The sequence below is a fragment of the Choloepus didactylus genome, chromosome 18 (genome assembly GCF_015220235.1).
Source record: "Choloepus didactylus isolate mChoDid1 chromosome 18, mChoDid1.pri, whole genome shotgun sequence".
NCBI classification, from domain to species: domain Eukaryota; kingdom Metazoa; phylum Chordata; class Mammalia; order Pilosa; family Megalonychidae; genus Choloepus; species Choloepus didactylus.
The window spans coordinates 8,143,229-8,168,191 of record NC_051324.1 but is presented as its reverse complement, the minus strand read 5'-3'; the positions used below and the strand labels follow the sequence as shown (position 1 = coordinate 8,168,191).

Below are 24,963 nucleotides of genomic sequence, written 5' to 3'. Positions count from 1 at the left end.
AGGAAGACTTTTAAATGGATATGCATCTGAGCGAGGCTTTCCTAGCCAATTATTAACCCTCTTTGTTGCCACAGGTACATCATTTTACTTTCTTCAGTTTCTTTATTAGGCATCTGCAAAATGCAAGTAATGATTCTCAGGAAGAGAGGACATTTTAATAATGCTCTAAGTAGGATTTGGTGAGTATTTTAACACAGCCTTTTGACTTGCTCTGGATAAGTTTTTCAATAAGTGGAAATTAAGACTTAATTTGCCAAGCCTTGAGGATACTTGAACATTATCAGGTGATAAGGGAACAAAGCAGATGAGGTGCCAATACAGTGAGAAGGGCAGTTCCACACCCTTCATAAAACCAACAATAAGTGTGAACCCAGTTTACCAGTTAAATCACTACCACACATCTAATTTAAATCATTCTCGCATGGTTCCATTTAAACAAAGATACTCTTGCTTTCTATTAAGACAGGAAGTTACTATTTTAGCTTTTCCTTTATGCTATTGAGGAATGTTGTATTTTTGACTATGCATCTCAACTGAATCCAGTTTAAAGATCTTTATCCTCTTGGAAAACTTCTTGGATAATCCAGACTGTTATCATATTTACCTTTTGCACCAAACTTATACTTTTCATTATGTGTGTTGAATACACATTTGAATAATCTATTTTAAGGTTGTATTTATTGACAAATTTTAGTCACTTATTTCGGCTCTTGGCATGATTATATAGGTGGCCATAAAGTCTGGAAACATAGGCTAGTAAATACCTTATTAATATCACATTAGAATAGTATAAAGTCTCTTATGTATCCAGACTTTATGAGCACCCCGTATCTTTTGAAAGGACAGGGGCCTTATTTCACTCATTCGTGTCAAATCCATACCCTTTGGGAACAAGGATATTGGTATTAATGATGAAAGTCTTCACACTAATAAGAACACCTTGGATTTGTACTCTTGATAACATTGGTTAAGAAAGGAGAAGATAAGATACTTCAGACCTAATCGCCTGTGTGAGAATGTAGTTACTGCCACCCTTTGCATTGACCTGGAAAATTAGATTCATGTTAGAGGGAAGAGGAGCTTTTTAAGATTTTAGTATACCTAGGTATTAAGGAAATGTTAGAAAGAAATAAAAACAACTTTCAGATTTCTAGTCATCAGAACAGGCTTCCCTTATCAATGATGCCTTTATATTCTTAAAGTATTACTGTAGACTGTGGGAAACTGAGTTTTCCATGCTGCCTGAGGCATATCTGGGGTGGTGGCTTAGAACGCTGAGCCGCAGGCCTGCATAGAATACCATGCAGACCCGCCCTGTAAAGATGTGTAACTTGTGACTATGATGATGAGGATATACACCTGATGTAAGTCTTGTGACTATGACGTTCCTGATGTAAACAAGATGTGCACACCTGATGTAACTACACCTGATGTACCTTTAGCATATGCACGTGATCTGCTCTAATAAATAGCTGGAGCAAAGATGCATTGGCGTCCACTCGCCCTAGAGGCAGTGGGCCCCCTGCTCCCTTAACTCTTAGCTTTGTGTCCGTGTCTCATTCCTGCGTCGCCCTGTCAGCAATAGTAGACCTCAAATAAAAGTGAATGCGTAAGTACTTCTTAGTGGCAGGGTGAATGTGATTGGTTGGTAAATTTGTGATTATTCAAACTTGACCTCAGTTCAGGAGACAGAGAGAAAAAGACCATTTGCCAACTACCCTATAATCTTTATTTCCTTTGGAATAGAGTAGAGTTGACAATAATTACAGAAAGAAATGACCAAAACTTTCACATTTTGTGCCCGTCTTCAGTCACTCCATGACAGTAGGACTTGATCACTCTTCACTTATGATTTTGGTGGTGTGAACCTCCCGGCTCTTCACCCGCAGTTTGTTGACCTGGGACTCAGCAATGTCAGCACGCTCCTCGGCCTCCTCCAGCTCATGTTGGATCTTGCGGAATTTAGATAGAGTTGTGTTGGACTGTTCCTCCTGCGAATAAAAGTGGAATTGTAAGGAACCCATACTGTGCATTTTCCTAGACTCTCTAGGCCTAAGGGAAGAAAGGACTTGGCATTGAGCAAGGACTTACAATACTCAACAGAAAACATCATCTTATCACCTCCTAGATTTTGCTTATCATTAAAATTAACTTTATGATTTGTTTGGCGTTTGGTGTCTCATAAATGATTACATCCCTATTTATACAACCAAAACATATTAAAATCACAGTTGAGCAAGAAAAACATAGAGAAAAAGGCAAGAATATTAAAATCATATTTGTTAATGCTTGCTATAAGATGACAGGTTATTCTTTATCATATAAGAATGAAGTTATTAACAGTCTCTTTGAATTGGAATAAGTGCTGAATTTTATTCCATATCATTTTGGCACATTTCTAAACAATTTATAATATTTCTTTCTCCTATTTTGGATGTAATGATTCTATTGACTGATTACCTAATAATATTTCATCCATTCATTGTAGGAATGAAGGCTTATATAATCATTGATGGACAATTCCTTTAATAAAATAATGGTTTCAGATACTTAGCAATTTATCTTAGCTATAATTACACTCATGAGTAAAACTGCCTTTAGTTTAGTTTTTTTTGGTTTTTTTTTCCCCCCTGTTCTCTCTTGGACAGGTTTTGGTATGAGGGCTATGCTGACTTCTTAAAATGAATTTGAAAGCTTTGCATCTTTTCCTATGTTATGGAATAGCTTACATACTTTAGGGATTATCTGTCCCTTGAAATTTGAAAGGCCTGTCTGAACCTGGGTCTATTTTCAGAAGTAATCATAAAATAATTTATCCAGCCAACTTGGTAATTTATGTTCTTCTAGAAAAATCCATTTCTTCAAGGTTTCAAGTTTATTGACAGATGTATCTTTTATATTAAAAAATAATCCTCTCTGTTTATGGTTCGTCACCTTTCTCCTTCCTAATGTTATAAATTTGTATTTTTCTTTCTTTTCCCTAATCATAGGTATATTTATTTTACTAATTTCCCTTCCAACAGAGCATAACATTTTATTTCTCCATTATCAAATTAAAATTTATATTAAGTTCAGAAAAGATCAATGTTGAAATTATCAAATTAGAAAATAGAATACTCTAATTCATCTATTTTTACCCTTATCTTTAACAGTTCTTGTGTCTTCCACTGTTTTATTATTATTATTAATAACTTCTTGATTGGACTGTCAGTTTATTCATTTATTTTTATTTTTGATTCATAATGAAAGCATGTAAAGCAATGAATAGGCCTCCAAGGACAGCTTTGACTATATTCCAGGGGTTTGTATAAGTAGTATTTACTTTGTAATTTTACTTATAATTAATAGTTATTCAGAAATTATGCTTTTTATTTCCAATTTAATGCAAGAATTATTTAGTAAAGTCGTTTTTTAAAAAATTTTAGTAGCTAGGAGTTTTTATTTATATTTTCTCATCATTTTCCAATTTTATTACATAGTGACCAGAGAATGTGGCCTGCATTATTTCCTGCTGTTACCTCTTTTGAAGTTTCTTTGTGGATTGAAAGTTTACTTTAAAAACCAAGCTATTAATATTGCAAATGATAAGCAATAAGTATAAAAATGTGCAAATGAAAAATGTACAAATGTTTTTAAGAAGTACAGACTTGCATAAAACAAACCGCTTATTTACTATAAGAAGAAGTAAATTGAATTATTTATTTATTAGCTTTTCTTAACCCAAGGACTTCTCTCTTCCCTTCTACTTTAAAGATACTTACAGCCTCTTCAGCTTGTCTCTTGTAAGACTTCACTTTGGCCTGAAGTTTATCTACCAAGTCCTGAAGCCTGAGAATATTTTTTCTATCTTCTTCCGTCTGAAAAGATCATAAAAATGGTAGGGCCTTATTTTAAAAGCAAAACACGACTGCATTGTTGCATATGAATATTTCACAAATACATGGAAGAGTGCTTAGCTGATAAACACTATTGCCATACCTGGTAAGTGAGTTCCTTCACTCTTCTCTCATGCTTGCGCAGACCTTTGATAGCCTCAGCACTCCGCTTTTGCTCACTTTCCACCTCTCCTTCGAGCTCACGCACCTACAAGTAAGTAGCCTCTTTAAGAACTTTCATCCAATAATGCATTGGGAGCATAGAAATAGACAGCAATCGGGATACCCACCCTGGCCTCCAGTTTCTGGATCTGCTTCTTCCCGCCCTTCAGGGCCAGCTGCTCGGCCTCATCCAGACGGTTCTGCAGGTCCTTCACCGTCTGCTCCAGGTTCTTCTTCATCCGCTCCAGGTGGGCGCTGGTGTCCTGCTCCTTCTTCAGCTCCTCAGCCATCATGGCGGCCTAATTAGCAAACAGACCAAGGAATTCAAGGACGCATAGGTGTCAGGAAATGTCATTGGTAAATCAAAATGGAGAAATGTGCCTGCTGCTCACATCAGTGATGGCCTTCTTGGCCTTCTCTTCTGCATTGCGGGCTTCCTGGACAATGTCTTCCATCTCTCCTTGCATTTGGGAAATGTCTGTCTCCAGCTTCTTCTTGGTGTTGATTAGGCTGGTGTTCTATTTAAAAATGTTATACATTTTTTTTTTACGTTGCTACCAAAATACTTAGTGATAGCCATTTCTTTGAAACAATTTTACATAAAAATTTGCAAGTCCAAATGCCCTGCAAAATGACTTTGTTCTGTAATACAATTAAGAAATAGAAATGTTATAAAATATTAAGCATGCTCAAGTACATAATTTGCAAGGAAACCAAATAGCAAGAAATGCTGCATAATCGTTTACCATTTACTAGTGAGACCACAGACAGGAATAAAATTATAACACATATTTGTAACATTCCATTTCTCCGCAATAAAACTGTCAATATCAATAATGAGACTCAACAGATATTAACAAAATACTATACCAGGCAGCCTTAGAATGTTTTAGGAAGTGAATAAATTATAATTGATTCAAAATAAAAGACTGAAAGATTTATTAATGCTACAGTGAAAATCTGGTAGAAGTATAAAACCTGGCTGCCATATAAAAAATTCAAGCTTATATTTTCTGGGACCCATAAGTATTTCCTGAGGGTAAATTCTTTGTGCTGAATCCCACCTGGGTGTGGAGGAGCTGGACGCGCTCACTGGCATCCAGGAGCTCCTGCTCTGCGATCTTCCTGCTCCTCTCCGTCTGCTCCAGAGTGGACCGCAGCTCCTCGATCTCGGCCTGCAGCAGGTTGGCTCTGCGCTCGACCATGGCCAGCTGCTCCTTCAGGTCCTCCTGGCCCCGGAGAGCGTCGTCCAGGTGGAGCTGGGTGTCCTGTGGAATGAACACGCTTATTGAGACACCACGTTCTCAGGGCTGCAGCCACCCCCATCATTCTGGGCCCAGCTCCTGAACCCCTGTACCTTGAGGATGCTTTGGGTGTTCCTGTAGTTCCTCAGGGCCTCGGCCGCCATGCGGTTGGCGTGGTTCAGCTGGATTTCCATCTCGTTGAGGTCTCCCTCCATCTTCTTCTTGAGCCTGATGGCGTCATTCCTGCTCCTGATCTCAGCATCCAGCGTGCTCTGCATCGACTCCACAATTCTGATGTGGTTTCTCTTCAGCTGGTCAATCTCCTCGTCTTTTTCTGCAATCTTCCTATCGATCTCAGACTTGACTTGGTTGAGCTCAAGCTGGATGCGCAGGATCTTTCCCTCTTCATGTTCGAGAGATGCCTTGATATAAATAAGTGGTGACATTAGCAGGGGAATGGACACATTCCAAAGTTTTCCTCACAGCTCTCCTCCCCATATCTTTGGGCTAGGTATCTCACTCAGTCTCCACAGATGGTCTAACTCCTTTCTGAGTCTGTTTATAATGGACAGTTTGACCTGTACCTCTGCTTCCTCTAAAGCAGCTTGAAGTTCAGTCTTTTCTTGTTCCACTTGTTTCTTTATTTTCTCCAGTTCATGGATACGTTTCCCTCCTTCAGCAATCTGTTCCGTGAGGTCAGAAATCTCCTCTGTTGTTTGGATAAAACACAGGTAGGGATTTGGTCACAAGGGAATAGTGCCATCGAGTTTATGAGTGCTGCTGAGAAAGGAGAGGGACTCACGCTGCAAGTTCTTGTTCTCTCGCTTCAGGGTTTCTAACTGGTCCAAGGATTCTTCATAGGCATTTTTCATCTTGAACAGCTCAGTGCCAAGGGAGCGGGCTTCCTTCTGGGAGGCCTCGAGTTCAGCATGTGTTTCCTCATACTTCTGTTTCCATTCGGCCAGGACCTGAACAACCAAGAACGGTTGGTTACTGCCGTAAAGGCAGAGGGAAGTGGTGTGAGCAGAGGCTGCTGCGTGAAATTACCTTATCAAAGTTCCTTTGCTTTTTGTCCAGGGCTGCACAGGCAGCGTTTGTTCTTTCCACATCGAGCATGAGGTCCTCAACCTCATTCTGGAGCCGCTGCTTCGTCTTCTCAAGGGAAGCACACTTGGCGTTCACGGCTTCTACGTGTTCCTCGGCCGCCTGCAGCCGCTGGGCCAGCTTCTTCCTTGAAGATTACGTATGTTTTTAGAGAGAAGTGAACCCACATAAGAAATGTGAAATATTACCATATTGGACAGTGTTGGAAACCTCATACAACCTATTCGTTCATTCGCTCAGTAAATGCTGATGAGCTCATTTTATGTGCCAGACACTGGGTACATGGCAGAGAACGAGACAAAGAAGGTCCATGCCTTATGAAGCTTGCAAGCAGGTGAGAGAGAAACAATAAGCAAGTAAGCAAATGCATGCATGACATATTGTAGATCTAAGTGCAATGAAGAAAAATAAAATAAGGGGTGAACAACATCTCTAGATATTCAGGGAGTACCTTCCTGAAGAGGTGCCATTTGAATCAAGATCTGAAAGAAGTTGGGGAGTGAGCTAGAGGAAGTGGAGTGGAGTGTCCCAAGCAGAGGGCAGCAAGTACACAACTCCGAAGCAGCAGTGAGCTTGGTGTGCTTGACAACAACAATAAGGTCTCTAGTTACCTGCGTAATTCTTTGTTTCCTTAACTAAACTTGAGGCTAATAAGGCAGGGACCCTGTTTGTTTTATTCATTTCTTATACTCAGTGCCTGAAAGTGCCTGGCAAATGGAAGTTAATGAATGAGGAGTCGTGTACTAATTCACTGAATTTTCCAAGGTTGTATAGTTCTGATTCAATGTGCAATGTTTTCTGCACATTCCCTCCTATCTGTGCACATACTTGGCCTCCTCCAGCTCCTCCGTGCGCTGGATGGCGTCCGTCTCGTATTTGGTCCTCCACTGAGCAACCTCGCTGTTGGCCTTGGACAGCGCCCTCTGCAGCTCGGCCTTGGATTCCTGCTCCTCCTCGTACTGTTCCCGCAGCAGGTCGCAGTCGTGGCGGGAGGACTGCAGGGCGTGGGCCAGGGCGTTCTTGGCCTGTGGGGATAGTTATGCCTTCATTCTACTGGACATTTAAATATTTAATTCTTAAGTTTCAAAACCCTTTAAAAGTTAGTGTAGCACACTCCATTTAGGGTTGGTGCATGTGGTAGAAATAAGTCTCATACTAATCGCTACCTTTAATTCCTCTTCAAGTTGCCTCTTTAACTCCTCAATCTGTTGTGTAAATGCTTGTTTGCCTCTTGATAACTGAGACACCAGAGCCTCTTTTTCATCAAGCTGGCGTGAAAATTCCCCTATAGACCAAAGAAAGGACAACATTTCTTAAAGAGAAGAAAAAATTCTGCAAGCACATATTAGAATTAATTTTTAACTCCTGTCCTCCAAATTGAGTGCTCAGATGATTGAATTCTCTCTTGACATCTTCCTGCTCAATGTCAAATTTCCAGTTCACATAGGGAAACTCGTGTATTAATTTGAATGAGTAACTATAGCTTAAATTCCTTTGGTTCTTTCCATAACAAATTCTTTTGGTGCTATATACTATTGTGCAAAACTTAGTGGTAACTGTCAAAGAAGGGCGCTAAATTAATGCCCAATTCCAGTATTCCCAGGTCTGTAGGACTTTTGAGAGGTTGGATTGTCCATTGCTCCATTCAGGGATTTAGTTGACTGCTATAGATCAAAAGAAGCTAGGTCCAAAACAGAAGCCCTGGACCTAGGCTGGAGTGGACCCTCATCCCAAGCTCTGATCATGGAGCTGACCAGTCCTTTATCTCCAGCATTGTCCCCAAACGACCTTGCACAGAGGTCTGAGCTGTTCGGTGAATCACACATGCTCTCAGTTGCTTTTATTAGTTTCTAGCATCACCAGATCACTTGTTCTTTCCCACATCCTCTCCACTCTTTGGCACCACAGAAAAGGGGAGAATTACCAGACTCGGTCTGCAAGCGTCCTCGCTGGGCTGTCAGGTCATTGATCAGGCGCTGCTGCTCTTCTTCCTTTGATTTGAGTTCACTCAGCTGGTCCTCAAGGGTGCGGCACATTTTCTCTAGGTTTCCCTGCATGAGAAGAAAGAAAAAGTCAGTGAAGTCCTTTAGCTAGTAATCTTTGCTGTAGCTATATTTTCTTCCAAACCAGAAAAATAAAGTATGTATTTGATAAATAAAATAAATCCAATTCTCTTCTATGTAATGTGACCTATAAGAAATGTTTTTTCTTTATATTTTGTGAGTGCTGTCCTAAGTTGAAAATATATGTTGTAATATTAAAAAGCTAATTGTCGCGTTCTGCTCCATATTAATATAAAGAGGTAGAGATGATGTTCTATATTCAAGATTTTATAAGAATTGTATGCTATATTTCCTAAAAGCATAGTCATAATTACTTCACTATGTGTATAATGAACCTTTGCTTATTGAATAATTAAAAAGATTGGAAACTTGTGTTCTCTGATTGGAGACCCGGAAAACAAAGTTCAAAAGCTGGTGCTGTCATTCATCAAGGTGTGACTGGCTGATGAACTCAGCCTCTTAGACTTTCAGTTTTGTCATATGTCAAAAGGAGATAACAGAAATACTAATATCTCTCCTGCTTACGTCCTTGGATTACTGTAAATAACTAATGACACTATGCGTGTCCTGTGCAAACTAGGATATGTGCATAAAGGATTATTGTTGTTAACAATTTCCCATAATCTGTAGTACCTTGGCTTTGGAGACGGTTTCTACGTTACTAGCAAGGTCGTCGATTTCCATCTTCATTTCGCTCTTCTCCTTCTCCAGTTTCTGCTTGACCCTCTGCAGGTTGTCGAGCTGCTCCCCCAGCTCGGCCACGCTGTCCGCGTGCTTCTTCCTCAGCGTGGCCGCCGTGGCTTCATGCTGCAGGGTGGCCTCCTCCAGGTCCCGGCGCATCTTCTGGAACTCGGCCTCCCGCTTCTTGTTCATCTCAATTTGGGCTGAAGTCGCCCCACCAGCCTCTTCCAGCCGCTCGCTGATCTCCTCCAGCTCCCGGGAGAGGTCGGAGCGCTGCTTCTCTGCTTTGGCCCGGGAGGCCCGTTCTGCCTCGATTTCCTCCTCTAGTTCCTCGATGCGGGCCTGGGGATAGTGAAAAATACAAACTTAACTTGACTGTGTCAGTAGTTTTGTCAGGTTCTGATAGACTGACGGATGTCATGTACTTACTTGTAACTCCTTGATTTTCTTCTGCAATTGAATACCAAGTGCTTGTTCATCTTCAATCTTGCTTTGCAGACTGCTCATTTCAAACTCTTTCCTTTTTGAAAAATAACAAAGGAAAACAATGTAGTCCATAATAAAAATTTGGAAGCAAGCACATGAGCAATATTTTCATACTTACTTTTTGAGTTTTTCATCGAGTTGTTGTTTCTCATTTTCAATGTCCATTATGGACTCTTGGGCCAGCTTCAGGTCCCCCTCAAGTTTCCTCTTAGCCCTTTCTAGGTCCATGCGAAGTTTCTTTTCTTGCTCCAAGGACCCTTCGAGCTAAACATTAATAATGTTGAGTCAGAAGGAATGCTTAATTTCCTTTGAAAGAAAACAGTTCCTTGATTATGCTAGACTTACATCATCCACTTGCTGCTCCAGCTTGATTTTAGCTTTGGTCAGGGTGTTCACTTTGTCCTCTTCTGCCTGCAGGTCATCCAGGGTCTGCTGGTGGGCCTCCTGGAGGGCTTTCTTCTCCTTGGTCAGCTTGGCGATGGTTTCATCCAGCCCTGCCATCTCTTCCGTGAGGTTTTTCACCTAGGAAGGGTAAGAAGGAGATGATCTCTGCTCTAAGGCAGCTTAGTTGGGTGGCAGAACGTCTGTAGAGTGCAGCAGCAGATGATTCCTACCTTATTTTCTGTGGCATGTTTCTCCTTTTCAACCTTGGCCAGTGTCAGCTCCAGATCATCTATGTCTTTCTTGAGCTCTGAACATTCATCCTCCAGTTTCCTCTTCTTGGCTGTCAGCTCAGCATTGATCTCTTCCTCGTCCTCAGCTCTCTCGGTCACCTCCTTGATTTTGGCCTCGAGCTGGATTTTGGTTTTGATCAGCTGGTCACATCTTTCCTCTGCATCAGCCAAGCCTTCAGCTTCCTTGAGTTGGAAACAAAATCAAAATCAGGAAGAAAGAATGAAATATTTTACAATGATAGAGAAATTCCGGCGGTTAGTCCTTTGCATTTCTAATATTCTTTGTTTCTTCACAAACTTTTTTTTCATGAACCACTTGCGTCCATTGTGGATACTCCACATTGTAGAAAAAGCGAAATGTATCAGATGCTGTCTGACTCTTTAGAATATTCTACAGAAGGTTAGGAAACCTACCCACCCCCAAAGCTATCATGGAAAGCTATCAGTGACATAAGAGGTCAAAGAAGTTGGATGAGAGATAATGTCATGAAAAAGGTGGCATTTGAGTTGGGCTTTTACAGATGGGTAAGATTTTGGTTTGCGGAAATCATCTTTTTGGGGGTAGAAGCAGGAGGGGAGAAAGATTCCAGCAGGAGAAATTAAAGATGTGATGCTACTAAAATATTTTTCTTTGTGGTGTTGGAGGATGATCCTGGTTATGATGCTCTAAATTCAAGTTGAGGCTAATCAAGAAATTCCTGGAAACCTGTTACATTTCCACAGACTAAGAGTAGGGGTAGATAGGGAATGAGAGAAAAATTGGAATATATATTTCTCAATGATCCTATCAGCCTTTGAATTCATAAAAGAATAAAATGTTCTGCATACCTCCATGTAGTGAATATATTGGTGTAGGGTAGATTCTGAATAATGTTCTGGGGATAACAGAGAGGAATTCAGGATAAGTTTGGAGGGACAGGGCAGAAAAATGGCTCTTTTCCCCCTCTGTAACCCAAAAAAAGTAGTTATTACACTGCCCAAATTTGACAGAAGAGATCAATCTTGATCAAAACAGTAAAAATATGTGATTTAAGGATGAGTAAATTAGACCAGACAATTCAGTTTGCTCCAAATGAAAGGCAGGCTTATAAATTACATCTCATAGTTGATGGAAGCCATTCTAGAATGACTAGTCCAAGAGGGAGCAGTGGCAGGCTGGATGAAGGAGGAGAGGCTGGGGGTAGCCAGAGCAGCTTAGTTATTGATGTGACATCATGGGCACTGACTGTGGAGATGGATTGGAAAGAGTGAACCAGAGTTTTTGAAACCAGTAACAAACAATAATTCCATAAAATTTGATATAGATTACCACCACTTGTCAGTTGTCCATATTGTGATTTAAGACCCATGAATATCCAGAAGAAGTTCAAGGAAATTTCAGAGAAAAGAAAAAGCGCTTCCTCCAAGATATCCTCCCCTCGATATTTTATCTGGGATTATTTATTGTTAAAATCACTTTCAAGACCTGTCTTCAAAGGGAAAAGAAGTATAAAACATGTAGTCCGATGAAACTGCGTATAGTGGAAGGCAGGCCGTTCTCCATCATTCCCCTCATGCTGATTTGGGGGGTTTAGCTGGGTTTATTTGGGGTTCTTTGCTTACTAACAAACTCAGTCCTGGAGTTTGGCCGCAGAGATCTAGCATTTGCATTCAGATTAGCAGAATCCAGGATGACACCACTACTTACAGCCTGAACTTGGAGCTGCAAGTCATTTTTTTCTTTCACCAATGTCACCATCTTCTCTTCCAGTTCCTTCCTTTTGGCCTCTGACTTAGCGAGTTCATCTTTCATTTTCTGAAACTCTTCTTTCATTGTGGCCATCTCTTTCTCAGTTTCTGCACTCTTCAGCAGAGGCTTGATCCTGAAGAACAGTTTCATCCAGGGCCAATGCTTGACGTTCATGAAAGCTCGGATGTTGTACTGGATGCAGAAGATGGACTCCCTGAAATTTAATTGATGCAAATCAGATATTGTGGAGATGATGAAAAGAGATGAAATCTCACCAGTGAAGGTTGGAAGTTCTCCCTCCACCCTGTTCCTCACCTGCCAAAAGCCCAGATGAAACAAATCATCTTTTAAGGGTGATAGTCAAGGATTTCCTGCTAACTCATTTCTCCACACCAGTGCCTCTCAAACTTTGGCATGCATAAGAATCACCTGAAGGACTTGTTAAAACATGATTCCAGGGCCCCACCCCTCTGGGGTGGAACTTGAAAATTTGCATTTTTAACAAGTTTGCAGTAGTTGCTGCTGATGCAGGTCCAAGGACCACCCTTTGAAAAGCACTGCTCAACATCAATGCTTCCTGAACTTTCCTACTGAAACAACACTAAGGGGAGCAAAGAGAGAACTAGACCCTTCTAGCATGGGATAAAGGGAATCATGAAAAACTCAGAAGTTCTTTGAAAACCTCAGGTTTTATATTTCAATATTATGTGAATTTTCCACTCTATTCTGTATCATCCTCACATCTGTCTTAATCTGAATTATTTTTTAAAATTAGTCACTCCCACATTTAGGCAATTAATTACCCAAACATACACATATATAGTTCATGGGGTGTCTCTCAGTGCCTCCTAATACAAAGTTTTTTCAAAGCAGAGGTCACCCACTCATTAGTGTTATGAAATCAGTTCAGTGGATCATGACCACATTTTATTATTTTAATGAAACAGAGTGCAATACAAAACAATCTGCATTGGTTGCCTATGGTAACCATTTGTTTCATGTTAATTATTATATTTATATGCACACACGTATGCATACATGTATAGGTGGCAGTGTAAAATGCATTCCTAACTAGGATCCTAGTCACAAGCATCCCGTGCAGTCTGAGACTTCTGGTTGCATAGTCTTTGAACTCTGTCCCTGCCCAAAGTAGAAAAGCTCAATGACATTTTATTAACTTATTGCACAAAATCTTTCACAGATAAATGCCCTCAATATTTTTAATCTTGATAGATTGACAATAGAAATAATCAGATAGAGTAAGTTTGTTTCTGCATTCTTTTCTAAAACCTCTGTTGAAAATATTTTTTGTTAGGCTGTTTGACATCTCTTATCTAATGATCTACCCGATAACTTAATATTAGAACCAAGTGCTTGGAAAAAGTTTACCTCTGATTACTCACTGATGCGTTCTCTCTTTTTAGATAAAAACCATGCACAATTATCGCTCTCTTTTTTTACCCCAAATTTCAGAACATGTTTATGGTGATGAGCCCTATTTGGGTTTTCTGGTGCACATATATCTCCACTTCATTTAGGACTCTTATTCAGTTTTTCTTACTTTGATGGCCTTATATCTGAGTCGTAAACTGTAAGCCACCTCAAATGCCATTTCTAGAGAAGGAAGATATGAATAAATATACAAGTTTTCTTACCTTCTCTCCACCATCTTCTGGTACTCCACTCTGGCCAAGAACCCTCTGCACATGGCCTGGGTTCGGGTGATCAGATGGGCCAGCTTGTCATCTCTCATCTCCTCTAGGAGCCCCAGAAGACCAGCTTTGAAAAACACCTGCACATGGGCAGAGTTTCAGATTGTTAACTTTATACAAAATTCAAAGGGACATAAATTGTATCAGGTAATATTTAGAGAATTATTACCTTGGTGTGACCAAATTTATACTGGGTTGGGTCAATGTCGATGGACGCAAGGAGCTTCTCAGAAGCCTTCTTGCTATCAATGTATTGTCCTTCAGGGATAGCACTTGCATTTAAAACTTTGTATCTGTTAAAGTAAATAGAGTGATTAGGAAATTGGTAACTGATGACACTAATGGTATTTAAACATTAAATGATCCATTAACAAATCAGAGCTACTTTTTAGTATTACTCTTCGCTCACAGGGAGGACTTTGTTTACATGGATGGTCAATCTAGTATGAACCCTCTCTTTTTGCTGCATTTTTCCTTCCCTCACAGTTGCAATTTTCCTTTCTTTCTTATTGGATCCTGTTCTCAGGAAAGGATGTTATCATCTGGTCCATGTTAACTGGAAGATACCAATACAATATAACAGGCTATCTTTGCTAGATGTATTTGCTTTTTAAGATTCTGTGTCCTAGGAAGCAACCTTTCATTGTGGAATCTGGTAGAAGATATGACTTAGGGATGGAGAACTATCCTAATCACCCTAAAATCAAACTGCCAGAGAAGGCTGCTTACTTTTGGGGTCTTGAGCACTGGGGCTCTCTATCAACTCCTCCAGACCCCAGCTTAGGAGAGAGCAGTTGGCTGCAGCTGCCACCCAGACCCTGAACCCCTCTGCCTCTCCTCTGATTCTTAAGATGGGCTATCAGGGAGGAGAAAGAGGATCTGAGGAAGTATTTTGGTGATATGTCCCCAGTGTTAGGAAACACTGGGAAAGTGCATGAGAGTAAAAGGTGAAGATAAATGATATAGAAAGAAGCCTCAGCAAATGACATATTTGTAGCTGTGCAGGCATGTTCCACTTATTACATGACTTTGAGCAAATAGCTTGATCTCTCTAAGCCTCAGTTTATTCATTCATAAAATGAGGCAATGATAGTACTTGTCCCTTGGGTTTTTGTGAGTTTAAAAGAGATAATCTATACATATTAAATGCTCAAAAATGGTAATGCTCTTAATTACGGAAGTTAATGTACACATCTGTGAGCTAAACTAGGCGTGTGCTGAATCCAATGCAAATTCTGCATAGTGCTTAGAATGTGGTATACTTACATTTTAACAGTGTTTTGAGGCTTATAATTTTTACTCCTTTTTTAGGTAGCAAGTTGAAAATAACTTTTGGGGGTATGCTTTTCACTAAATTGTTTTGTTTGCACTGAATTCATGTGCACTAAACTTCAAGATAGGAGATAATGAGGAGAGTCTGACCTCTGCTTGAAGTCTGCATACAGGATCCTGCTGGGGAACCCTTTCCTGCAGATGCGGATGCCTTCAAGCACACCATTACACCTCAGCTGGTGCAGGACAAGTTCGTGCTCCATGGCCCCTAAAGAAAACACATTTATCCCACTGCCGAGTTTAAAACAAGGAGGGGAGAGGTGGCAGTTATGTTTTGAGCTCTCACTCTAGAACTTCTTACCAGGAGTTTTGGTTTCATTGGGGATGATGCACCGCACAAAATGAGGATGGGTGCTCCTCAGGTTGGTCATCAACTTGTTCAAATTCTCCTATAAAATCAGGGAAATCCCTGTTATCTCTGACTTTAGACATGGTTACAAGCAGTTGGGGATGTAAAAATCACTGTAGTTAAGTTGAATGGCCAATATGGGCTATTTTCATCTGAGGGAACACCTTGGTAAGTGTCTCCTGAGATGGCGTTTCCTCCCAGTACATCATTCTCCAGTTGAGTTGGCGGGAGTTACACGTTTAAAGCAGCCTGATGGGTGATTCCTTTCCACCTGTACAAGCCCCACCCTTATTTTACCCTGGTCCCTGGGTACTCACATCCGTTTACAAGGCCATTATTTTCCCATACTAGATGGTCACTCTTTCTTCTGCTAAACTCGGTAGTTCCCCAATAAGGAAATGCAAACTGGCACCACATTTTGAGTTTTTCTCTTAAATATAGATCTCCTTTCCAGCTCTATCAGTTTTTAGAACATAAAGGTTTTCTATATGGGGAGCAGCCCTACCAGTTATAACTGAGAATAGCTTGGATTAAGATCAAGGATATTAGGTTCATTGTAGACCGGCTACTAGATTTTCATTACCTTACTGATGTATTTTAGTCTCTGAGTACATGTCGTTGCTTATTTTCACGACTCGACTTGATTATGAATGGCAGAGTATTAAATTTTATCAATTTCCTGTAAAATACTCTTCATTATTTGGCATGGCATGAAAGATGAACTAATCCTTTCTGAGTACTTTAAAGATCTTCTCTCCAAAGCTAGATCAACAAGAGCCATTTGTTAATGTCAGTCCTTTCCTAAATGATTTGGGCAAAGAAGATCCTGTGCTTTAAATAACTAACTTCCAAAGTAATTGAGGAGTTTTGGAAACAGATTCTTCCTTACCCTGAAAAGGGCAGACACGGTCTGGAAGGAGGAGCCCTTCTTCTTAGAACCTTTCTTGACTGTTGTCTCTGGAGAAAAAAAAAATGAAGAAAAAGTATAATTTAAATATAATTTGAATTGTCAGGGCAACTTCTTCACTATTTGGTGACTTCTGTTCTCATCAAGCGGAACATTTTTAGCCCCTATGGACCTCTCTGTTTGACCCTGAATGAATTTTATCTGTCAACTAAGTTTGCATCCACTTTTTGGTGATTCTTTCTACATTGGCAAATGAAGAGAAGGGCACCTCGCTGTATAGAGATGGATTTCTTAATGTTAGCACTTTGGAGGCACACTAATTTAAAAAATCATCACTAGAAGTAGTATTGAGAAGCGAAAGTTTGTCACTGTATTCCCATAAATATTCACAGATACTCAATACCTAAGAGATATGGAAGAAGAAGCAAGAGAATACCATAAAAGCTGAGGCTTTTTTATTGGTTGAGAACCTGATAGCTCTTCTTTGATCCTTTTCAACAGGGCTCCTTTCAGGGCTGGGAGGAGTCACAAACATTTAATTACAATGCAGCCTACCTACTCAAAACTCAGGGAAACAAGGGTTTTGGTCCCGCAACCCTCCTGTCAGGACCAGAAGTGGGATCACCAGCCTCAATCTAACGTCTCATTATACATAATACCTAGGAAAAGTATTCGATTTTTGAGTATTACCTGCTTCCCCAGTTTGAGCCCCAGAGAAGAGGAGGGCTAGAGTTTTCAAGGAAGACTTCTGGTACAGCCCGACCACGGTGTCGTTCAGGGGGTCCTTGTTCTTCTCCAGCCAGCCTATAATGTTGTAGTCCACGACGCCAGCGTAATGAATCAGGGAGAAGTGGGCCTCGGCCTTGCCTTTGACCACCTTGGGCTTCTGGAAGTTGGCGGACTTGCCCAAGTGCTGGTCATACAGCTTGTTCTTGAAGGACATGTCCGTTGCCTTGGGGAACATGCACTCCTCTTCCAGGATGGAGAAGATGCCCATGGGCTAAAAAGCAGACCACAAAGCCAAAATTATAATTCTTTTCAAACTTTGTCTCTACTTCCAGCATTAAAGTAAGATGCAATGAATAATGTAGTTGTCACAAGACATGGTTTCTGAAATGCAAAACAAACCTTCTCGATGAGCTCAATGCAGGCGGCCAGGTCCATCCCGAAGTCGATGAAGGTCCACTCGATGCCCTCCTTCTTGTACTCCTCCTGCTCCAGCACGAACATGTGGTGGTTGAAAAACTGTTGCAGCTTCTCGTTGGTGAAGTTGATGCACAGCTGCTCAAAGCTGTTGAACTGTGTAAAAAGGTAGATATAGGACATTACTCAAATGTAAGTATTTTCATCCACAGAGCAGCTACTGGTATTTTCTTCTGTATTTAGGACATTTTGGTTTATTAAATTACGTATCTGCAGGTTGTTTTCTTCATAAAAGACCTAATTCTAAAAAAAAGGAGAATTGACTCCTTGAATTCTTTGCTTTCCCACTAACTGCATGAAATCATGCATAATAACAAAATGCTCTTGAATGAGGACATCTTTTAAATCTTTCCTTAGAGTAATTTAAGAAAGTGTTTAAGTATTCATTTGCTTGAGTCTAGGATAGATTTTGAATATTTTAATCTCTCATGAACTTTCTTTGAAACTTCCAGACTTGAAAGAATAAAATTCTCTGTTTTCTTGTTTATCTCTTTTCTTGTTTTGGTGTCTCTTCAAAGACCCTTCTTCACCATGCATTCCAGTGTGTACTTTTTGTAAAGATTATTTGGAATGTTCCAACAGGTAAATCAAGTGACATGCGATTTGCTGTTGATAATTTTCTGTTAATTCACTACTCACATCAAAGATCTCGAAGCCAGCGATGTCCAAGACCCCGATGAAGTACTGCCGGGGCTGCTTGGTGTCCAGCTGCTGGTTGATGCGGGTGACCATCCACAGGAACATCTTCTCGTAGACGGCCTTGGCCAGGGCGCCCACCGCGTTGTACACCTTGAAAGGCAAAGATAGCAATTTTGTAGTTATCAGGACTGTGAAAATGCTTGTGTCTCTGGTGGTGAATTTTAATTATGCATTTACCTGCTCTACAGTCTGACCCTTAGTGACGTACTCATTGCCGACCTTCACCCTGGGGAAGCAGAGGGCTTTGAGCAGGTCAGCAGAGTTCAGATTCTGGAGGTAGGCTGCCTTGTCAGCAACTAAGAGGAAGAAGGGATAGAATAATGTTATTATGTCCCAAAGAAACCCACTTCCTTAAAAATTTTTTTTAACTACAAGCCTTTAATTTGGTGTTTTCAGAATATCCTTTTGAGTATTCTTTCCCGTTTTTACACTAAATTCAAGGTCTTGATTATCAGCATTTTCTCTAGAGACTTTCAGAAATCATTGGAAACATCCAGTCTAATTAATCTCCAGGCTTCATATAGTATATTCTTTACTTTAGTGTTTACTATACTTTGAAACTCAATTCTTAAAAGTGACTTAATCTTTCTAGGAAAATTCAAGGGTGACAAGATAATGTGATTTTCAAGTAAATGTGGGATCAGGTTGAATGACGCAATTGATACCTTCGGTGCCATCTGGCTCTGCCTGCTCCTCACGCTGCTTCTGCTTGAATTTCATGTTCCCATAATGCATCACAGCCCCTGTGAGCTTATAGATGGAGACTTTTTCTTCATTAGTAAAGCCCAAAATATCAATAGCACTCTGCCAATATAACAATAGGATAACTGTTAGGTTATGATCCACACACTTACTATTGACACTTCATGGTCCCATTCCTGACTTGATGGTCAAGCTGATGGAACTACCAACATGCAGGGGGCCCAAGGAACTTCTTAGATTGGGTGGATAGAAGCCTGGTCAACCAGAGGCCAGCATATAGCATCAGAACTCTAGGTGCATGCCACCTGAAGACTCAAGAAGTAAGCTTGGGGTAGAGAAAAATGCTAGAAAATTTGAGGAACTTGTTATTTTGAGAGGTGGTATGGATCTAATGCAAGTAGATTAAAAAAAGGATTTAGGTAAATTCAGAAGTAATTGATCTTTAGGAAAAGCGAAATGTTTTAGGGGCACATCCATGCTCATCCCTGAATCCTACTTTACTATTTTTACTAGAGACTGAATATTTATCTGGGTGAACCATTGCTCAAACTCAACATAATTCCAATTTTCTTGTATTCTACTTACATCTGTGGCCATCAGTTCTTCCTGGTCATCAATGCTGGCCACGCTGATCTCCCCTTGACTGCAGTATGGATAATCATATGGGTTCGTGGTAATCAGAAGCATTTCTAAACACATTGAACAGAGCAAACGAGACAGAATTATCCTCTTCATTAAAAAGAGATTTCTAGACAAGAATGAAGGCACTATATGATGCTCAATTAAAAAACGAATGATGGGCTTTGAAGGGAAATTTAAAAGACATTTATCACCCTCTCAGACACCTTGACGTTGAGGGCCTAGCTGTCCCCTATTATTCCCCTTCTCTTAAAAAACTGTAATCCAGAGTAGAAAAATGGGGACAAAAACTAAATGAAAAATAGGGTGGGATGGGGGGTGGGGTGGATGATTTGGGTGTTTTTTTACTTTTATTTTTTATTCTTATTCTTATTCTTTCTGATGTAAGGAAAATGTTCAGAAATAGATTATGGTGATGAATGCATAACTATATGATGGTACTGTGAATGGTTGATTGTACGCCATGGATGACTCTATGGTATGTGAATATATTTCGGTTAAACTGAATTTAATTTAAAAAAAAACTGTAATCCAAAGAAGATAATCACATAATGGGAAAAGTGGTATCTGTAAGGATAATCATTACAACGTTGGCTATTTAAAAGCCAGATTTGGAAACAACCTGAATATCCTTAAAGGGATATGTTTAAGTAAATTATGCTTATTTTTAGGACAGAACACTATGCAGCCATTAAAAATTATGATTTAGAGCTATATTTATTGACCTGGAAAAAGCCGTGATATAATTGCTCAGTAAAACAAAAACAAACAAACAAACAAAAAAAGCAGAATACAGAAGAGCATGCAACTATAACTTTAATTCTGCTGATGTAAAATTGTACGTAAATGTCTATATGTAAAGATGTATGTGTAGAAAATGACTGGAATGATATTCATCCAACACCTTAATGTTTATGACGTGCTATCCCCTATTATTCTCCCTTTCTTAAAAAACTGTAATCCAAAGAAGATAATCTTTGTGTTCATAGTAATTATTTCATAGTAGAAGGATTTGGGGATGTTACTTTCAGTTTTCCTTCTGCTTTCCTTTTGAATTTTTATAGTGATCACATATAAATTTTTACCAAACTTATAAAGCTATTTTCAAACTCAAAATGAACATAAACATGACAAAATTCAGATATGCAATACCAGGTTGGATCATGCATTGGTTGGTGCTGGTACAGTAATTCTGAAAAGGAAGTTACAATAGTTCTTACCAATCAGTTCAGGTTTCTTGTTTGATGTGATCTGGTAAAAGATGTGATAGCTCCTTTCAGCCTTAAGCTGGAAAGTAACTCTAGACTTCTCTAACAGATCTGGAAGGAGGCAAATAGCAAACAGGAAAAGTGTAAAAATTCATGTGCAATGCAAATTTGATTTTTTGTAAATTTTATAGGTCACAAGAAACAGGAATGATTTTAAGGAATATTCGAACACCAGTAGAAAAGCTTGCATTAGGCCCTTACATGTTTCAATATCAGCAGAAGCCAGTTTTCCTGTTGTGCCAAAATGGATTCTGATGAATTTACCCTTGAAAGGAAAACTCTTATTATTACTTTGTTTTAAATAATACTAAATCTTTGAGAAACTGAAAACACTTGAAATACTAATGTTTAATATTAAATCAACTCAGAGACCATTTATATCAGGTAGAAAAAGGTGTATCTACTATTTTGTAGGTAAAAAGGATTTTATTTTTGCTGTTATGAAAACTATTAGCGATTGTAGATAACGACAGATAAAGCACTCAGGGATAAAGTCACATATGTCCTTTTAGGTGGGGTTTTTAACCATGTTTTTACATGCTCAGAGGAAAAAATATATAACATAATGGAAAAATAAAGAATTCAGATATTCACAAATATCCCTTAAATTTTGACAAGGAGTGGTGTTCGTAATAGTTTCCAAAAGACTCACAAAGCGCGAGGAGTTGTCATTCCTCACGGTCTTGGCGTTGCCGAAGGCCTCCAGCAGGGGGTTGGCGCTGATGATCTGATCTTCCAGCGTCCCCTGCACGGGAAGGAGCAGTCCTCACATCTGGGGCTCGGGGCTCCCCGAGAGCCCTGACACAGTCTGGACTCTGACTCCGGCCACCAGACCTACCTGCATTTTGCCACTTTCCTCCTTCTTCTTCTCCCCAGTCACTGCAATTGTTGCAAAGTACTGGATGACACGCTTGGTGTTCACAGTCTTTCCTGCTCCGGATTCTCCGCTGTCAAACAAAGACCAAATCAGACGAGGTCCTCAAAGGTGACAGCGAACGCAGCCATTAAAAGAGAGCATAAACCACAGCGTGAAATTCTACTTACGTGATCAGGATGGACTGATTCTCCCGGTCTACAAAAGAGAAATCATAGACTTTTAATATTGTTTGCTTCTACATTTGTAAATGGTAGGTAGAGGAAAATGGAATGAACTCAGTCATTTTCAAACTGAGCTTTGCATTCCTGGGCTTTGGTGGGCCCTGAGCCCACCACCTTTAGCAGTATCCCTCTCGCTCCCTGCCGCGTCCCAGTCCCCACGTGCACACATGCATTTAAACAGACCACCTCCACCTTTATCTGTTTTATATTCATCTTCCAAACAATATTTTATTTGTGGAAAAGATTCTGTGGTGAAAAAAAAAAAACGTTGGAAAGCCACAGTGTGATTTTCACATGGCTATATTTTCCTGGAGTACCAGACTTCTTTCTTTTTAATATACTATTACAAAAAATATATATATATTAAAGGTGGACTTGGGTCTCCAATGGGATTTAGTGGCATTAATTGTGGATACAAGAAGTAAAGAAAAATGGGCATTGGAGATATAAATTTTAGTGTGTGACAAGGAGTAAGTACAGTAAAGGTGGTAGCTTTGAAAGTGATCACCTGTGGTTTTAGTCAATTTTTCGGGAAAGATTAAAAAAAAAAGTTCATTTTGCTGTTTTACTCTTTCTGAAGAGGAATTCTGGTTTCTCTGAGCCTTTTTCTCAAGGTGCCACAAGTACCTTACATTGGCCCACATGAGATAATATTCTAGGAAGCAGATTCAGAGTGTAGCTGCCTTTATACTAGATACACCTTCAAATCTGGAGGCCTGTTGAAGTTGGCTCTGGGCAAAGGGCAGTTGCATTTGTGTCATTCTTAATATAGAGAGAAAGGTCGTTGATCACAATTTATGGTATTAAGGATAAGGCCACAGGGGCAAGTTTGACTCTGGTTTTTTGGCTCTTGGTAATGGAGATGCAGTATGTGTGTCATTGTATGAGTGTGTGTGTTTCTGTGTGTGCATGTGTGATTGGTTAGCATCTCTATTTTATGGTTCCACGCTAAAAGAAAATATGCACATATAAAGCATTCAACTCACTCACCTGTCAGCATGAACTGATAGGCGTTGTCAGAGATGGAGAAGATGTGGGGCGGGGCCTCCTGGCGCTTTTTGCCCCTGTAGGCCACCACCACCTCTGCATTATACACCGGCAGCCACTTGTAGGGGTTGACGGTGACACAGAAGAGGCCCGAGTAGGTCTATTCAAGGAAAAAAGAAAGAATAACTACTCAAAGACTTTCCTGTTGTTTGTACAATTCACTAACTGAATTGCAACAAAAAGAGACACTTTAAATGAGTATACTTCTTCAAGGCATCAGCATGTAAATTAGTCAGAAGACTCAGCAACTAGATAGCAAAATCCTTGAAGGAAGGGACACAATTTAGACTTCTTATTATTCCTATGGACAGGGAGCTCCAAAAGTGTTGTTGTTGTTTTGTTTTAATGGGACATTTTTACTATGTTTTAGGAAATGGGCGTATATTTCTTTTGCAGCATCAATGTAGTTCAAATTTATTAAAACATAAGTTTGGACACAACCTAAGTGCACAACAATAAAGAATGGTTAGGTGAACTATGGTAAATCTTAAGATAATATGTTGCAGGTATTTTTAAAAAGTAAGCATGAAAGTATGCAGCAACACAGGGAAAATGTCTGTGCACAATATTAAGTTATAAAGAAACAGGCACAAAATTCTGTAAATACATTATGACTACAAACAGGGGCGTTTTCCAAAGCTTTGACAACTGGCCCAGGACAGACATTACCCAATCAGCACGGATGCTGATCATAAACCCAGGTATGCCTGTATAGGTGCTGTCTAGCTGAATATCAGCACTGGCTAAACTATGCAAAAATATGAATGTAACATAATAAATTCAATTCAGAAATATTTACTGAGTGCCTAGTATGTGCCCGGCACTGTGCAAAGCACTGGGAATAAAACAAAATGAGATGAATATCCCTTAAGGAACTTCCAGTCTATGTAAGGGGCAGACATTTAAATTAATGATCACAGAAAAATGTGGTCAGTGTTATTGCTGGATAGAGTCAATTGGACAGGACACCAAGCTATCCCTGGAGAAGTTGGAAATGTTTCACTGAATAGGTGACATTCCAGCCTAGTACACAACAGAGCACACAGATGCAAATTTTTGTTGTTTTGGAAGAGTGAGAATATGAGTGAAGTTTGGTCTTTCAAAAAATTGTTAAGTATTAAAAGATAAGTTTATGCAATGATTTTGTGTCAAGATGATCCAATAAAATTAGAAAACACAGACACACACACACAAAAGACAAGTTTATCTTTTCCTCTGTATGATATTGTGGCTGAACGAGGGGGAATAAAAGATGTAGGCAAGTGGTTGAGATATAAGGCAGTAGTCACTCAAATGTCTGTTCAGGTGATTCATGGCAAACCTAGTCCAACTGGACAATGGCTTCCCTGGCTTTGGATGAGAAGACAAGAGGGTGATGTGCTGGCTGTTGGGTTGTACCTTAACAGTAGCAATAATGAACCTTGAAACCAGTTACGCTTCTAGTGGAAGTCTCATGTAGTCCCATGTAGCATAAATGGAAGCAATGGGCTGGTAGGGTTCATGGTGATGATGAGAAGGAACATTGGGAGGTGGGGGTGGGGGTCTCACGTAGATCATCCAGGCTGAGTAGCGCTCTTTGAGGTTGTACAGCACTCCGGGCTCGTGCAGGTGGGTCATCATGGCCATGTCCTCGATCTTGTCATATTTGGGAGGGTTCATAGGGTAGATCTGGTCTTCCTTCACTGTCAGAGTCTGGTAAACAGGAGAGAGTGGTAAACTGGTCATTGAGTGACCAAACCAAAAAAAAAACAATAAAACATGGCGGACTCCTGGGACTCTACTCACCGCTCCACCTTCAGTCTTCACCGTCACTTTCCCTGCTTCTCTGCTCTGGATTGTCCCTTTCACAAAGGATTCCTTGGGCTCCGCCACAAAGACTGATGTCTTGGCATCAAAGGGCCTATTCTGGGCCTCGATGCGCTCCCTTTCAGACTTTCGGAGGTAAGGGGCAGCCTCCCCAAAAACAGCCATTTCCGAGTCGGAACTCAT

The 24,963-nt window shown here is 40.1% G+C and overlaps 1 protein-coding gene across 7 annotated transcripts; it reads right to left on the bottom strand.

The window, feature by feature from the left end:
- Positions 1-1,835: 1,835 nt before the first annotated feature.
- LOC119514979 (myosin-2) lies at positions 1,836-24,963 on the bottom strand. 7 transcript variants are annotated; one of them, XM_037810822.1, is made up of 38 exons: positions 24,760-24,963; positions 24,523-24,666; positions 22,918-23,074; positions 21,874-21,901; positions 21,668-21,776; positions 21,482-21,574; positions 21,031-21,094; positions 20,782-20,880; positions 19,508-19,611; positions 18,886-19,024; positions 18,398-18,516; positions 18,161-18,310; positions 17,447-17,617; positions 16,971-17,318; positions 16,301-16,354; positions 15,364-15,451; positions 15,153-15,270; positions 13,900-14,023; positions 13,674-13,810; positions 11,977-12,232; positions 10,230-10,472; positions 9,961-10,137; positions 9,734-9,879; positions 9,559-9,649; positions 9,082-9,471; positions 8,310-8,436; positions 7,552-7,670; positions 7,214-7,410; positions 6,329-6,512; positions 6,084-6,249; positions 5,866-5,990; positions 5,395-5,703; positions 5,102-5,305; positions 4,430-4,555; positions 4,166-4,336; positions 3,979-4,083; positions 3,762-3,857; positions 1,836-1,991 (listed from the first exon to the last, which is right to left on the bottom strand). In XM_037810822.1, exons 1-38 carry the CDS (start codon positions 24,961-24,963, stop codon positions 1,836-1,838), a joined length of 5,838 nt encoding a protein of 1,945 aa, XP_037666750.1. The 7 variants fall into 7 exon arrangements, with proteins under 7 accessions (XP_037666750.1, XP_037666752.1, XP_037666754.1 ...); XM_037810824.1 differs by having other exon boundaries at positions 16,301-16,361; positions 16,996-17,318; XM_037810826.1 differs by having other exon boundaries at positions 16,301-16,358; positions 17,002-17,318.